Below are 17392 nucleotides of genomic sequence, written 5' to 3'. Positions count from 1 at the left end.
TCTGTGGGGGTCTGTTCTGCCCCTGATGGGCATGCAACTCTCATTAACATTAATGGGAGTTTATGCACAGAGGGAGAACAGACTCCTCAGTTAGGGAAATCCTGAGACAGTCTCCCAAGTCTAACTACGTAGTAATAATCAAATGCAAGTGGTATGTATCTTGCAAAATAAAGGCAAATTTACATCATCTTGAAGGCATAGGGAGGACTTAATGAGTTTAAATTCAGAACAGCCTTCAAAAGTCCCTTACATACTCAGTTTAATACACCATTATATTTGTACAAATGAATGAGAAGTTTGACAGAGATTTTGGAATTAACATTCATAATTTTCATTCTAGCTTCAACAGTGCCAGGCTTCTCTTTAAACAGTTCTTAAGACAAGGCTAAAAACACAGATCTGAACTCTTTACTGCATAGCCTCCACTGTTGCTGTCTTTTGTGGAGCAATACAGGTCCCAGTTTTCCTAGTTTAGGCACATTCATAGAATCATAGAATATCAGGGTTGGAAGGGACCTCAGGAGGTCATCTAGTCCAACCCCCCACTCAAAGCAGGACCAATCCCCAATTTTTGCCCTGATCCCTAAATGGCCCTCTCAAGGATTGAACTCACAACCCTGGGTTTAGCAGGCCAATGCTCAAACCACTGAGCTATCCCTCCCCCCCCACTGAGCTATCCCTCCCCAAGAGCACTTTGTAGAAACAGATTAAACAAGTTGCTAACGTTTGCCCAGACAACAGCAGGCTGCAGTTTTAGAAATGCTCCAACAGATATCACCTTCTCCATGCCAAGAGAAGAACAAAAACCACACACACAGTCCCATGTGTTTTCATTAAGTTTTGAGTAATTGGGGCATTTACTATGTGATTGTACAGTGCCTAGAATGATGGGGGCCAAATCTAGTTAAGACCTCTAGAAGCTACCACAAGACAAACAGCAGGAACAGGAAGTCAAGCTAACACAGACACCAGAAAAATCTTAACCCCAAGTATATAGAGCACTCAAGTCAAACTCCAATGTTGTTCTCTGTATAGAGGAACTGCTCAGCTGGTTTAAGTTTCTAGAATTTATGTTTTATGAGGATACAAAGTTCTGTTTGCCACGAAAATTAAGTTTCTTCAATTAAAAATAGTCATAATCGCTATAAATTGCTGAAATATTTCTCTTTTGAAACTTTAACCTAGTTGTTTGGACTGGCTGCCTTCCTTCTTCATCAGGCGATCAACTGGTGAAGAAACATTTCCTCTTTTCAATTCTACCAAAATACTAACTCTGACATTCTCAGATGAAAATAGTTCAAGGCATTAACGACCTTGAGAAATGTTCCATAGATCCTAATAAAAAACGTTATTTAATCTTTGCACCTGCAATCGTCTTTGGAAACGAACAAAAGAGTGGTTCTATGAAAGAAGTTACCCCTCATTGATGGAATAAGCACAGAAAAAAGCAAAAAGAAAGCACGGAGCAGCAGTCTCTGCCAGGACAATAGCAAAATTTGGCAAGACTTTGTTTGAAGGAAACCTGCAGCAAATCCTTTACCAAAAATCACCAATCTCAAAAGTCATGAATCAGGCCCCCAAATTTCATGAGAGTGTCTTAAAAAAAAAAAAAAAAACCTTCTGGTTTTTGAGCCTTTGAGGTGCACTCATCAAAATTTCAAGCTTTTCTCTGCAACCACGAGGGCAAGAAACAACCCCTTTTTCTCCTTCTTAAATGAATGCCAAGATCACCACATCACCTGTCACCAGGAACTGTGGCTTTAAGTAATAAAATATCATGCTTTGCTGGAGGTTTTTTAAACCAATCTTACCCTTCTGCTCTCAGAAGCACAGCATGAAGAAAAAGAACTTCAAGCCCAAGGACATGAAAACTGCCATCCAGCAGACTACAGCCTGAAAGGATGCTGGTTTCCAGGATGATGGACGCAAAGCAAAATTTTAAGTATAGTATTTTCAAGCTTTAAAATGAGCGGGCTTGAGATAAAACTCTCTCTCTAGGCAGTAAATATCTAGAAAAAGTCTGTTTACTTCGTCTGAATGAACTGTATATCCCTACAAAAAAGGAGGGCTAAACAGGATAAAGGTTTTTACTTTTTTTTAATTTATTTATTAAATAAGCATAAGCGTACATATATATATGATCAGGTTAAGCAGCGTAAGGAAAAACTAATTCACTTTTACAAATGTGCTTGAAGTCCATGTGAAAAAAAAAAAAAAAACCCAATGAACTCCACTTTCCAAAAAAAAAAGAAAAAAAAAGTTTTAAGCACACCACCTGCCCAAGTCTCCCTGCCAATTGTTTTACATTGGTTTAAGTTTCTCTTCCAGGTTGCTGTGTGTCTCACAGCAACAGGGGAGGCCAAGGAACAAGGAAACAGTGAAACTGACTGTACACAGTCACATCAAATGCACAAAGTAAGCCGGGGCGGAGAGGAATAGTTTGTCCTCTAATCTATTTCAGTTAGTATAATCTTAGAAGTTACTAGTTACTTAAAATTTAAAAAAAAAAAAAAAAGAGAGAGAGAGAGGAGGGGGTGTTTTTAAAAGAAGCCTTGATGTCCCTTTAATCCTACTGACAACACTCATCTGAAATGCTCTGTGTGTACACAATCAAGTACAGCATCAAGAACTATACCAGAGGTGGCCAAACTTAATGGCCCTCCAAGCGGCATATGAAAATCTTCAGAAGTTTGAGAGCTGGGGCATGCCTGCTGGGGCTCAGGGCTTCAGCCCTGCTCCTGCTGAAGTGCCAAGCCCTGGCAGGTGAGCCCCACAGTGATGAAGCCCTGAGACCCCACCTCCCCACTGGGCAAAAGCCCTTACTGCACCACCCCACTGCAAGGCAGAGGTCCTGAGGCCCCCCCCCCCGAGTCCTGTAGGTGGAGAATGGGGGAAGGGGCCTGGGGGAGCTCCCTGAGCCACCCTTTAATGGTAAAAGAGCCACATGTGGCTTGTGAACCACAGTTTGGCCACCCCTGAACTATACGGTTGCAATACAGGCACTCAGCGGGCTATAAAAGTAGATAAACAGTACAAGCAGTGGCAGTGTAATGTTCCCACACAGTTCTGTAGCATACATAATGCGTAGGGCCCTACCAAATTCACATCCATTTTGGTCAGAGTCATAGGATTTTAAAAATTGAAAATTTCATTTCAGCTATTTAAATCTGAAATTTCAGGGTCTTGTAATTGTAGGAGTCCTGACCCAAAAAGGGGTTGGGGGGGGGGGAAGGGATAGTAGGGGGTGGAGTTTGTAGTACTGCTACCCTTACTTCTGCGCTGCTGCAGGCGGCGGCCCTGCCTTCAGAGCTGGGCAGATGGAGAGCGGCGGCTGCTGGCCGGGAGCCCAGCTCTGAAGGCAGAGTCACTGCCAGCAGCAGTGTAGAAGTAAGGACGGCATGGTATGCTACCACCTCCCTTACTTCTGTGCTGCTGCCTGCAGAGCTGGGCCCTCCGTCAGCAGCTGCCACTCTCCAGCCACCCAGCTCCGAAGGCAGCAGTGCAGAAGTAAGGGAGGCATGGTATGGCATTGCCATCCTTACTTCTGCACTGCAGCTGGCAGGGTGCTGCCTTCAGACCTGGGCACCCAGCCAACAGCTGCTGCTCTCTGGCCGCTCAGCTCTGAAGGCAGCACAGAAGTAAGGGTGGCAGCACAGCGACCCCCCCCCCCCCCCAGAATAAGCTTGTGATACCCACAAGTCCCTTTTCGATCAGGACCCCCAATTTGAGACACACTGGTCTCCCTCATAAAATCAGTATAGGGTAAAAGCACACAAAAGACCAGATTTCACGGTCTGTGATGCGTTTTTCATGGCTGTGAATTTGGTAGGGCCCTAATAATGTAGTGGTGAGGATAACATAGGCACCTATCTACTGGGACCTGGACTGAGACCATCACATCACATAAGCCATTTAAAAGTCTTCAGATGGTAAGCTTTCAAATAGCTACTGACCTAACTGGAGTTTTTTCTGGCAAGCCTGAGGTTAAAAAAAAACGTACCTTATCACTTTTACCAGTCCTCTAGCCATCAAGTTCTCCTTTCTCCTCCCTCTCCCAACAATGGTGTATGCCATAATCCACGAAACAAGATTACGTTCATTTTGCTTCTCCCCTGTCCCTGCATGAATAATACTTCATTCCCAACAGTATTGCATCTGCAGTATTGCATTGCATTCGGAACATATTCATTTTAAATTTAAAAAAAATCTTTAAGTCAAGTGAAATTAAAATGTACAAAATGGAGGGAAGTGTTACTGAAAGCAATGGCCAGGACAAAATAGTTCATATTTAAGTAAACTACTTACTCAAGTTGCCACCTCTAGAAACTGAACTGAAGCAGTTTTAAAAGTCTTGTTTGCTTTCATCAGATTTGCTATTTACTCTTTTTCTTCAGTCTAGATCCCACCCAATGAAAAAAAAGTCAGTTTCATTTTTGTTTACAGTTCATTTTACTTTTAGGTACTCTAGAGTCACCTGCAAAGTGCGAAAGTATGGTTTGATTAATGCAAAAAACTTATAGTAAGTTTTGAAGAAAGCTGTCATGATGTGTTTCTGACTCAGATTTTGTAAAACACTGCTTGCTACCAAAAAAATCTAGATTTGTGGCCAAACTGTTACTTGTCAGCATCCCTTTACTGTAAACCATCCTTTGCTTAATGTATACTTAGAGTAATACAAAACAGGTTTGAAACTTTCAAAACTAGTAACATGAGACTCAAATATTCAACATGTTAAAGTGTACATTTCCAAGAACCCATCAAAATCCAAGAGCTTTATTTCCTCCAGTATGTCAGGACTTGTCTACACTTATTACAGTGCTGTAGCACTTAGTGAAGATGCTACCTATGCCAACTGGAGAGCTTCTCTTGTTGGCATAGATACTCCACCATACCAAGAAGCCCTCCCATTGACATAGAGCTGTCTACACTAGAAGTTTGGTCAATATAAGTGAGTCACTCGGGGTGTAGAAAATCCATAGTTATACCGACATATGTTTATAGTGCAAACCAGAGCTCAGAAACAGCACCAATAGCCATAGTTGTTGTGACCCAAGCTACGCAGAGGATAAACAAATCAGGAAGATTTTTTAAATTATATTCAACATTCAGTAAACTTCTAACATGTATTGAGAGAGAACTCAAAGTGTTTTAAGCAACAGCAAACTACGCTTATCACAAATGAATTCACCCCGCACTTTGAATGACCATTTTCACATCACTTTAATTATATGAAGAAAAAAATCACTTCTCTGAGTGTGTGTAAATTTTCTTGCATTTACTTTCTTGTATCAGGATTTACGCATAGGCTTTAAAAAGCTTACTGCTCACCTTCCTTGTCCCCACTCCCCCACACCCCTGCAAAAAGAATTTCCTTTAAAACAGCGGTGGGCAATCTGCAGCCCGTCAGGGTAATCTATTGGCAGGCCACAAGACAGTGTTTACATTGACCATCCGCAAAACTGCGGCCACTGGGAGCTGCGGGCAGCCGAGCCTGCGGACGGTCAATATAAACATTGTCTTGTGGCCCGCCAGCGGATTACCCTGACAGGCCGCAGGTTGCCCACCACTGCTTTAACAGCTCTCATTTAATAGCCCAGTCATAAATACAGACTGTATAAATCAAAGTTTTGCATTAAGCAAGTCACACATCGTACTGAAAACTCAACTTAAGTGGGGGGGGGCCCCCCGCAGGAGGGCTGTCAGCTGATGCAGTATGGAATAGTGGTAAGCTTATCAAATACAATAAAGCCTTAAGCCAAGTGCTACAGTAAAAAAAAAAAAAAAAAAAACACACCATATTCCAAAATTAAATCAAAGCTTAATTTACATCAAGGATTAAATTTTGGAAGATACTGACCAATACTGGATTTAAAAAGTAAGAATTATCCAGTTGACTTGAGTGACAAGGAGTTCAAGATTCTACTACTATTAGAAAAAGTTGCAATAACCTCCTCTTGTCTGCCATACTTCCTTCTGTCCTCTTCTCTTTTCCCCCCTCCTCTAAAGTTTCCTTCTTTATCTCTCTGTACATGAAATAAGGCAGAATAAGATTTGAAACTAACTAGATTTTTATAAACATTTGTTAACGGTGTAATACAAATGTTCATATTACATATAATCAAATGTTTCAACTATAGTTAAGGTAGCAAATGGTTAACACAAGACTATTATGTATTATACATAGTTTATGTTTGTGGGGGGGTTGTGTTTGTATATTTTTTTAAAGTAAAACATTAATAGGGAAGGAAAAAATTACAATACATCATTCATTTCTTATGAAAATGGTAATTACTAGGTATTACACAGAGTAGATGTTTCACATGTAAGAACAAGTTCTAACTATGCCCAAATGCAGCAGACCAATTAAAAATGCATTGAACAACACTTTTTTTTCCTAGAAATAGGATTAAAGTGTATGTGTTTTCCACAGAACAGCCTCTGGGCATCCACACTGTTTGGACAGTTTCCTTGACTGAGAACCAGTTCAGATATGAACTACAGTCCAAGATCACATTCTACTAAACTATATTATACCATACTTATTGTCACTATATTTGCAACAAAACACAAACTAGCCTTTTCTTTGGAAGTATTAAGTTTTTGCAAAAAAGTCTGAATGTAATGTGTATATTACCTATAATGTATTCATCAATGTTTTACTTTCCTTACCCATCCTCCCAGAGAAAAATAAAAGCAGAATATTTACACTTCTAGAACAACATATTGTGCTTGCTTACAGGGATTTTAAGATTACTTCAGTCCTTTAACTTTTTCATGAAGATCAAGTTTAGCTTGCCAAGCCAGACATGGCAACATTGTGTTTTGACACTGTGCAGAACACATGTATGCCACAACGAAGACAAAACTGCAAGCAAGTGTAAAATATAAACTGGGACATTTAGCCACATTAAAACTTAAAAAAAATTTTTTATTTGTTTGTTAAGTTTGGAGAGTAATTATGTATACAGATGGATTTCACTTAACTGGAGGAGTTTTGACAAACACCATCCTCAGTGATCAAGGAATTTTTCCCTGAATTTCTAAAGGCACATTCTGCATATGATATTCAGTCTGGAACCAGTAGATCACCACCTGAGCCAAAAGTGCACATTTACAATGCAGTAGCAATTTTCACCTTACTCCACAGATTTAAAACATAGACATTATTGCCAGCATTACAAAGAGCTGGAAAGATTTAAATCAACAGCACCTTCAAGCTATTATGCATATCAAGTAGCAAGATACAAAACACAAATAAAGATGTTCTGTAAAGAGAATGTACAAACAGCACTGAGCAACGCTTATTAGCAGAGTTTTGCTGGAATGGACATACCTCCACATGGAGGACACCAAGATGCTTAAGACTATGTTGTACAGTGAACTTTAATGGCCAAAAGCTCTAGAAGCAGGCAGAGGATGAGAAAGATTTATTATTAACCACTGTAACATACAGACACTTAGGCTCACTATATTGACATCTGGTACAAAGTTTTGTAGTGTGACATTTATCAAACAGAAGCGTATATGTCAAAAGCAAGCATTGCCAATGAAGTGAGTAAACCATTAGTGAAGTGGCTCTCAACCTGTTTAGTGGACCACTTGCTAGGAGCCTGTAGAACAGTGGGTGGTCACATGATGTTGGCTCTTACACTGGTTTCTGTATTAGAAGCTAAAGATACCTTAGTACTTAACTGGTTCACATGATTTGGAAGTGGAGAGAAGAGGATCCATGAGACATACTGTTACAACATTGTCCCGATTACGAAAGTTGGAGAATCTCTGCACTATGCACTTCCCTGCCCAAGATACAGAAATATCTGCTGCCATTTGGAATCCACAATAGCTCAAGACTGCTTGTCATTTTTAACATGAAGGACAAATATGCATGCCTGCACAGATTTCTGAAAAAACTTTTAGATATCAACCATTACTTTTTCTTCTTATAGCTTGCACCTTCCCGTAAGTCTAATGCAGAGCCAAGACTAATATTAACGTATAAATTATTCCCCCACCAAAGCATGCTGGGAGCTGTACAAACAAACAAGGGGTCTAGTACAAAAAGGAAAGGATGAAGTTAGTAAATAAAGGGCCAAAAGTAGTGAAGCACATGCAAATTAAAAGGATATTTTTAAAAGTTAAGAAAGATGAACTGAGAGAGAGGGAAGGGAGAAAAAAAGAGAGAGTTCCACATTATGCAGCTCACCATAATAAAAGGTGTAACTTGCCAGCCAAAGGCACAATGGTGGACTCCTTAAAACGTGGGTGAACGTCAAAGTACAACTATTGCCTCAGAATTAGGTCTTGTGCACAACCTGGACCAGGGGTGGGAAAACTACGGCCTGCATTCGGCCTGTCCGGGCTTTGGGCTCCGTGCCTTGCCCTTGCCTCCAGGCACCGCCCCACACAGCTCCCATTGGCTGGAAACGGGGAACCGCAGCCAATGGGAGCTTCGGGGGAGATACCTGGAGGCATGGCAAGGGCAGTGCGTTGAACCCTGTGCCCACCCACCCAGGGGCCACGCAGGGATGTGGTGCCGGCTGCTTCCTAGAGCAGCATAGCGTCGGGCCAGGGCAGGCAGGCAGGGAACCTGTCCTGGCCCACACCGCTGCCACCCTGGAGCCGCTTTAAGTAAGCGGCACTGGGCCGGAGCCCGAACCCTTCCTGCACCCCGCCCCACAACCCCCTGCCCTGAGCCTCCTGCCTGCACCTTGCACCCCTCCTGCACCGCAACCCCCTGCCCTGAGCCCCTCCTGCACCCCAACCCCCCTCAGACACCCCACACCACTCCTCTGCCCCAATCCCTTGCCCTGAGCCCGTTCCTGCACACTGCACTCCCTCCTGCCCCCCAACTCCCTGCCTTGCATACAATTTCCCTACCCAGATGTGGCCCTCTGCCCAAAACGTTTGCCCACCCCGATCTGGACCAATACAACATTTAAAACTCAACATTACCAACTTCAACCCCCACATTTATATAGTCAGACACTTTGAAGAGCACAGAGAACGTGTAATACAACTATGGTTGCTCAAGCCAGTGAGATACTGTGCTGCGGCATTCTGAACAAGCTTATGTAGTGGAGACGTCCTACTTCAAGCCTTGCAGGGAGGGATTTACTATGATCATGCCTCACTGTTGCTATAAGACAATACCACTGCAAAGTTGCCACAGGTACAGCAGATTAAATAGTTTTCCTAGAACATTTGATAAATGGCACTCTTAGAAAAGGTGTAACTGAAAGACATGAAAATTTTTAACCAGAGAGTCACTACCTCTGAATCAATCCCCTCATAAATTGGGGAAACAAGGAGTAGAGCCCCTCACATCAACCACCTCTTCCAGCAACAAGACTTATACCCAAGGCTCAGTGTAGAGAGTTCAGTTACAACCAGACGGCAAAATTATTCAAACGTTCTGCCAGCGCAGAGAATGAACTTCAACAGAGCAAGACATATACAGTCGCATATTATATAAAAAATATTGACACTTTAGTATGTTTAGACATTATCCTGCCAGGAGATCCTGTAGGTGATAAGAAATATCCTTGAAGGATTCCATATGTCATATCCCTCAGCAAGTTGTTCATCACCAAGAGCACTTCCAAAACATAAGCAATGTCAAGCTACAACTCATGGCAAATCAATAGCTGCCAAGAAGTTTCACATGCCCAATGATTTATGGCCCCATAACAAGCAGTTTCAACTCCAAAGGAAGGCCAGAATCTAGACCATTACTGCTATCCAAGCAGGACTGGAACTGAATAACTGCTACCTTCTCAAATCACTTTCCCTAAACGAGGACTGTTACTCAGCAATCAGCAGCATACTCTCTAGCAACAGGAGGAGGTTTCTTAAACATAATGAGTTCCCCATCTCACCTTAAGTACGGTCAACACCATCAGTTTGCTAAACAATAGCAACGATAATGCCTGGTAATTCATTATAGCCACACTGTTTTCACCGAACAATATGAGCAAGGATCAGAACAACAGATAGCGGGCCTCCGCCTGGAAGCAATTTATCTTTTCCATGAACAGTGTAACAAGGATGGAGCAGAACGGATTAATAAAAAAAAAAACTGTCCACTAACCAATAATTCATTGCTATGTCTATGGATGAGGCCAAGTAATATTGTTTGGGCTCAGTTATAACTCACATACACACACAAAGTTTTTGCATAGAAAAAGAACAGGGTTCAGGCAACATCCCAGCTACCAGTCTAGCTCTTCATTTCCTATAGATCACTTATGTAACTGCTTCTGGTTATAAGGATCCAAGCTGACTAGAACCTTGTAACAGCTGATAATGGCTTTTGGAGGCTCTCTCCCCCACCCCAGAAAAACTTCCTTGTTGGAATGAGAGGTCAGGCATGTTTAACCACCAGGAAGATCAAAGAGTCATGAGCTGTTAGCCTCAGAATCTGTGTGGAAACCAAACATCTCTTGTGCCAAAACTGGTATGGAATAGAACCTGTACTGAAATGCAGACATCAATGGTCAAACATCCCCAACCCAAACAAATTAAATATCCAAAACAGACCCAAAGATAAAAGATTGAGCAAACAACCAATTCTGTACAAGCGCCTCACTAATTCTAGGTAAGACAACTCATGAGTGCACTTCCAGGAAGACATATGCCAGCCCATCTACTCTGAAGTCCCAAAGACAATCTGTGAGCATCACAGACATTAGCTCAGGGAATTCAGCTGCAAGGTATCCCCCCCAGAGGCTGGTGGTATCTTTTACCAGGTTCCTCCTGATTACTACTTTAAGTTACCCACTAGTGATTAAAAAAAAAAAAATGCGAGATATTGACCATATAAAATGTATCACGCTAAACACAGCAGACAAGTTTAGAAACTTGGGCTCAGTCCTATGTGGACCTGTGGTTTAACTTCATGATCATGATCTATTAAAAAAAAAAATCTAATATTCTGATCTCACCCTATGCCATAGCGGACAACAGCATACCAAAACTTACAGAGAAACTTCTACACAAGTGTTGGTCTTTACTCAGGTGTAGCCCAGGACAAAAACAGCATGGAATCTAAGTTACTTCTCACCATACAAAAGATGGTCCCTGCAGGTTGGGACAGAGGACATTCATAGAGCAAAACTTACAGAAGCTGTAGCTGACTACTGCATAAGAGGAGTTTCCATTTCCAGGGTTGTTAGTAGTAGTAGCAGCAGCATTACAATTCCTGCTAACTCAAATACAATATCAGAAACATCTGTAATTTTAGTACTTGAGTCTTTTCCAGTACATGAAGCTCCTTCTTATAAAGTTGCTGTACATATGGAAATTCTACAGATTACAAGACTGTTTCAAATCAGATTGCTCAGCGACACTTCAACTTCATATTTGCTTTTTGGAATGTCCACAATTACACAGAGTGTATTAATGTATTCCGGTTCTCTCAAGTACCATTTATTCATCCGACAGAAAAAGTTTCCCTGAAAAGAACAAGTACTCACAGACTTCCATTTTTATCAAAAGCATTACATACCAAAACTAGACTTCATTTTACAATTCTGCAATATGAATGCTTTTCATTATTCTGAAGTCTACGTACAACAATATGACTTCTTAATATTATTGTATAAAAAATATGTATCTGTAAGCCTACTGGGGAGACTGTATACAAAGGTAGTGGTTTAAAAATTAGCTCTCCAAGCAAAACACAAAACAGGAAGCATTCATCTGTCAACAAGATTATATTAAAAAAAGTTGTGTGTTAGAAAATAAAATCATAAACCAAAATTTTCAAAAATAAGATACTTAAAGTTAGGCACCAAAATCTAAATTTAGACATCCAAGTAAGAATGGTCTGACTTTCACCATTAAAGGTGATGATGGCTTACACTTCTGACAGTAACCTACTTTAAAAGGCACTCAGCACTTCTGAAAGAAAACAAAAGAGAGTCTTAATACACAAGATTCTCAGGATTTCACGCTCCCCGAGATGCCTTATTTAGGCACCTTTATTTTGAAAATTTCCAGAGACAACTCCATCTGGTTCCCTAATTTTTTTCCCCATACCTTAAAAATAGCATGGAGATTTAAGATAAATTCTGACCACCTACAAATGAGGTTATACGAAACATTTTAAAAATATTAACTCATCCCACACCTAAGCCACTCCCACAGGGTCTTGCATTTCTTTGTTTTAGAGAGAAAATTCTATCCAAATTTGAGAGACTCATTTTAGTTTTCAAAAAGCATAGGATAAAAAAAAATTGAAAAGGGCAAAAAGTTGCTCCTTGAATATCTAGCACCATCTCTCTCAGTAGAAACAGCCACCCTAAACACAGAGAGAGACTCAACTGTATCAGGACACAACTCAAGATAGAAGTTCAGCTTTGATAAGATTCCACGATCGTAGCAACTCGGTTTCCTGGGAGGCCCCCACCCACTACCATAAAAAACTCAAGGTGATGGAAGTTGTAAGTATGACATATCACTATAGAAAATAAACTGTATGTCATTATCCACTGTAGTGTTTATAAAGTGGGAACTTTTTAAGTATGGAAGATAGCATCCCTTTGTTGACTGATTGATTAGATTTTGTTCAGTCCATTCTCTTTTACCTGAGAGGTCATGATGAATAAGATCAGTAAAATTGGGGTCATCGCCCCACCAAAATATCCACAGCTCTCTGCGTCCAGGTCTCTGATCGCGCCGCCAAACACTCAGTACATCGGCTTTCAGACAGCGACTGAAACTGCTCAAAATGGGATCCTCCTCTGTTACCGGAAAGAGAATTGGGGCAGATGTTGGACCCTGCCATACGTATCGTTTCCATTTAATCCCAGTTAAATCAGCCTGCGGAAGAGGAACAGAAAAAAAAATTAGGTGAAAAACATTTGGGGGAAACAAGGTTTACTAAATCCTGAAATTATTTCTAGTTCCTTCATTAGAAGGAAGTTGCAAATAGGACTCTTAGCAAAAAGCTACCAGACATAAACCCTAGTTCTGTGATTTTAAAAAGGGAAAAAAAAGAAAAAATAATCCACGATCCTATGCTTTTAACCAAAACTTATCAAAAACATTTCTAAAATGTATTGTACTCTGGTGAATGTGAGGATGAGGAAGACACCTTATATCCTAAACTATGACCTGCACCTTGCTTTACCTCTATCTTTAAATAATTGTTGCAAGTATTAATACCAGAAGGAAAGTTGCAATAAAACTGACCAAGTTCTTAAATGTTTGCGCTGTTGTTGTAGTTGTTTTGGTCTACGCAGAGGAGACCTGTTTGAGCATTGGCCTGCTAAATCCAGCGTTGTGAGTTCAATCCTTGAGGGGGCCATTTAGGGATCTGGGCCAAAAATTGGAGATTGGTCCTGCTTTGAGCAGGGGGTTGGACTAGACGACCTCCTGAGGTCCCTTCCAACCCTGATATTCTATGATCACAACATCTAAGAGCTCTGTGTAGCTCGAAAGCTTGTCTCTTTCGCCAGTATAAGTTGGTCCAGTAAAAGATACTACCTCACCCACCTTGTCTCCCCAACTTGTTAAAGTTAGCAAAACTTGATAAAACAAAAAAAAGAGCTGAACAGCAACCATTAATGAAATTGTTTTCCAACTATTTTAATTGTACAGTTATAGACTAATCATGTATCTTGGCAAACACTTTTTTCCTTAGCCTTGATCTTACGCATGTATGCTCCCTCTGTCCATTTTAAAATTACACAAAGCTTTCAGGAAAACTGTATATAATAGATCTACCTTCAGTGAACACCCTTAACTACCAGTGCTTTGAAAGATCTACCAGTAATAACAGAATTCCTTATTTTACAGAAAGGGAATACATCAAGTTGCAACTTTTCAAGTGCACCCACTATACCCAAATGCCATCATATTCTCCCCTTCTCCTACTCCCAAAATTAAATCATAAGTTATTTTTCTGTAAAAAACTGCATTTAACTTAAGTCTGAAATTGAAGTTATTATCCTGTTAGCCACAACAATTTGTTTTGCTCTATATCTTCCTATTAGCACAGGTAATCTCTATTCTTGAACTATTGTTTACAAAGCAACACTGTACCAAAGAGATCAAGGTTTAAACCCTGACCACTTCTTAAATGGAACAGTGACTCAAGATGCATGGCAGGAGGTGCCAAATGGATTCAGCCTCATAAATGAGCATATACAAGGGGTTCCTTGCACTAGCTAGCACCATCCCCCCTTCTCCCACATGATTCTAATCTCTCCTCTTCCCCCAGATATGACACAATTTAGATTATTGCACAGCGTATCTAATAGGGTAGCCTCCACCACTGCAGTAGGAAGATGAGGCTTCGGACTCAGTGTTGCTAAGGAATTTGCAACAGTTGGTACTTCTGAAAGACTTAACAAGATGTTGCTCATACTGAGCTGCAGACCTGATGCAGCCTTCACACTGGTATCCTGCAGACATACTCAAACTGCCCAGATTCCCCTCCCCCAAAATATACACCAGCAAGAACAGCCAGACACAGGTTTTACTTAAAACAGCCTCCATAATAATAAATACCAATCAACCTGATTAATTTGTATTTAAAGGAAAATGAAACAGGTCAGCAAGCCCCATAGCCACAAAAAAGTGCACCATATTCCAATCCAAATCAAATTGGCTTTAGGAGCTGTCAAAAGTGAAGATTAACAGTTTAACGGTTACAAAAAAAAAGAAGGATGTGAAATGGTGCACAACACAAGTATAGGATAGCACATGTGCCTTTGTACAAAAAACATCACCAAAACCAGCTTAAGAGAAAAATGATAGACAAAAGCAAGGAAAACGGGAGGATTTAGTTGAGATTTTTCTGGGGCGTCACTACAGCGGGCGAGGAAGCAGAGAAAGTTTGCCTGAGGAAAGGGGAGTAGTGCAGCTACATACCACCTCCTGCCAGGACTAAAATAAAGATGTGAGAAGGTATAGCTAAAAAGATTAATAGAAAGCAGAAAAAGTTGGGGAAAAGGAAACAGAAGGGGAAAGCAAAGTGTTGGGGTAATATTGGCCAGAAAGGACAAGAGAAGGAGGGAGGGACAATATTACACAGGCAACGATGTGGGGGGAACAGAGGGACACGGAAAAGCTGGCTGGTTCCAGGCAAGGCCTACTCTGAGGACTCATCCAGCAGAAGCTATGCTAAAAATGGCTGCTTTGCTTCCACTACCCCTACCACCCCCACCTCAAAAAAAAAAAAAAAAAAAAACACACAACCACCACACCTCTTTCTCTCTGTGAACAGCGTGTCTGCAGCTGGTGGACACTTACCAGACAGAATAGGTTGGAATGGCAATCCTCCAGGCTGGCCCCGTTCGGCACGAAGCAGGAACTCATCCTCACAGCCACAACCCACACGCCATTATCCCACAGCCTCCGACAAGAAAGAAAGAGACAGACAGAGAGAGAGAGAGAGAGAGAGAGACACAGCGAGCCGGGGAGGGAGAGACACAGAAGGAAAGGAGGGAGGGAGGTTACACACGCACAAATAATACAGTTAAATAAGGGATTTTGCACAAACAGAGGGAGAGCGGGGGGGGGGGGAGCCGTGAAAAGTGCGCAAAAGAGTCAGAACCTTCCCTCCTCTTCTGCCAAAACAGGAGGGCAAAGACAACAACAAGGAAGGGGAGAAAAGGAGGAAAGGGCCAATAATCCAACGATGGGAGATTAAGATACACAATCCTCCTTGCTTCTCTTGTCCACTCAATCGAAGACCAAGGGGAGAGAAGAGGATAGCTGATCCAGCAAGGGGACAGAAGTGGGGTAATTAATCCAATGGGGCAGGAGGTAAAATGGTTTCACGACCCCTCACTCTTATCTCAGTCGCCAAACGAGGGAGTTGAGGAATAAATAATCCAACAGGGGCAATTAATCCAGCAACCTCCCTGCTCTTCCTCTTGTTTCTTATTCGCCAGATGAGAGGGGCAAAGAGTGGAATGACTAGGGCTGAGTGGTTGTGGGTCGATAAGAGTCCGAGGGGAAGAGAGTAAAGCGGGGTGTCAGATTCTTCTCCCCCTCAAAATATATTCCAAATAAATTAAAAATTAGATCAGACAAAAACTTCAGGCGTCAGAAACCAAATAAGTTTTAAGAATTCCCAAGGGTGGGGTAAAATTCTCCCAGGGTGTCCCCCAAAATCCGCCGGGGGGGTTCTTGAGTGAGAAGGGGACCCCGCACGCCCCCTCAGCAGCAGCCCAGGGAGGTATGTTTTCTTGTGAGCATACCCCCCCTCAAAAAAAAATCCTCTTATCTGAAGGGTGAATCCCAAATAGTCTCCGTTGTGCGTGAAGATTCTTCGCTGGGGGGGCGGAAGAGAGAAACTGCGGGCGACCCTCACCGTCTCCTCGGCGGGGGGGATCTTCTCCAGGGGGTGAGCCCCAGTTTTTTCAGAGAGGCGGATGGATCCCACGAAGTCTCTCGTCAGCAGGGGCCTACCCCAAAGTTGAGCCGAACCCCACCAAATCCCCACCGATGGGTGGATCTCCGACCCCCACCAAGTTGCCGCGGCCGGGGGGTTCCCTCCGCCAGTGCGAACCCCGCAAATCGTCAGATGGAGAGGTCTCTTGTGAGGGGGGCTGAACCCCACGATCTCCCTAGCCGGGGAGGGAGGGACCGCGGGGTCTCTTCGGGGGAGGGCCCTCCCAAAGGGGCGGGCTGAACCCCGAATCCTCTCAACTGGGGAACCTCCGGGGACGGGGGGCGAACCCCCAAATCTCCCCAGGTAGGGGCCGAACCCCACTCGCTCCGGCCCCGCCGCCAAGCGCGGAGACAGAGGGACGCGGCGGCCGCGGTCGGTGCCCCGAAGCCCCCGCTGGCGGGCCTCCTCTTTCAGCGGTGCCTCTGTCGGCGGCTGCCCGGCCGCGGCATCCTGAGCGCCCGGCTCCCGTCAGCGGGTCGCCCCCATGTCGCGTCCCGGCCGGGGGGGGAGAGCAGGGGATTCTTCTCCCGTCTAATTCCGAGCCCCTTTTTCTTTAATGGCGGCCACAGGGACGAGAGTCCGGGCCCCCTTCCGCGTCCTGATTGGTCGCCGCCGCGTCACGTGGTCTTGAGCAACGATGGCCGCCGTCGAGGTTCAGGGGAAAAGGCTGCAGTGGCGCAGCCCGACCATTAGGGTCTCCGGCAGCGCTAGAGAGCGGTGAAAGTGGGGCTTGCTGCTCGTTGAAAGAGCGCCATCTAGTGGGCCTTTGAGGGGCGGCGCAGTGGGGTGAGCTGCAGGGTTGAAATTAACTTAAACATCAAATTGCTGGTTCGAATCCCACTTTACCACAAGGCCTCACATTTGTCACAGGATTGAATTTTCAGAGTAGCAGCTGTGTTAGTCTGTATTCGCAAAAAGAAAAGGAGTACTTGTGGCACCTTAGAGCCTAACCAATTTATTTGAGCATAAGCTTTCATGAGCTACAGCTCA

The 17392-nt window shown here is 42.9% G+C and overlaps 1 protein-coding gene across 1 annotated transcript in view; it reads right to left on the bottom strand.

The window, feature by feature from the left end:
• Nucleotides 1-16955, bottom strand: part of MED13 (mediator complex subunit 13) — an 80123-nt gene extending 63168 nt beyond the window's left edge. The window contains exons 1-2 of the mRNA XM_077836990.1: nucleotides 15256-16955; nucleotides 12585-12819 (exon numbers count right to left, since the gene is read on the bottom strand). Of these exons, the coding sequence (XP_077693116.1) occupies nucleotides 12585-12819; nucleotides 15256-15321 (301 nt within the window). The 5' untranslated portion in view covers nucleotides 15322-16955. The remainder of the gene's footprint in view (nucleotides 1-12584; nucleotides 12820-15255) is intronic.
• Nucleotides 16956-17392: the final 437 nt, after the last annotated feature.

Source organism: Eretmochelys imbricata, chromosome 17, assembly GCF_965152235.1.
Source record: "Eretmochelys imbricata isolate rEreImb1 chromosome 17, rEreImb1.hap1, whole genome shotgun sequence".
In the NCBI taxonomy this organism is placed as follows: domain Eukaryota; kingdom Metazoa; phylum Chordata; order Testudines; family Cheloniidae; genus Eretmochelys; species Eretmochelys imbricata.
The sequence above is the reverse complement of the archived record's forward strand: the minus strand, read 5'-3'. Positions and strand labels throughout refer to the sequence as shown.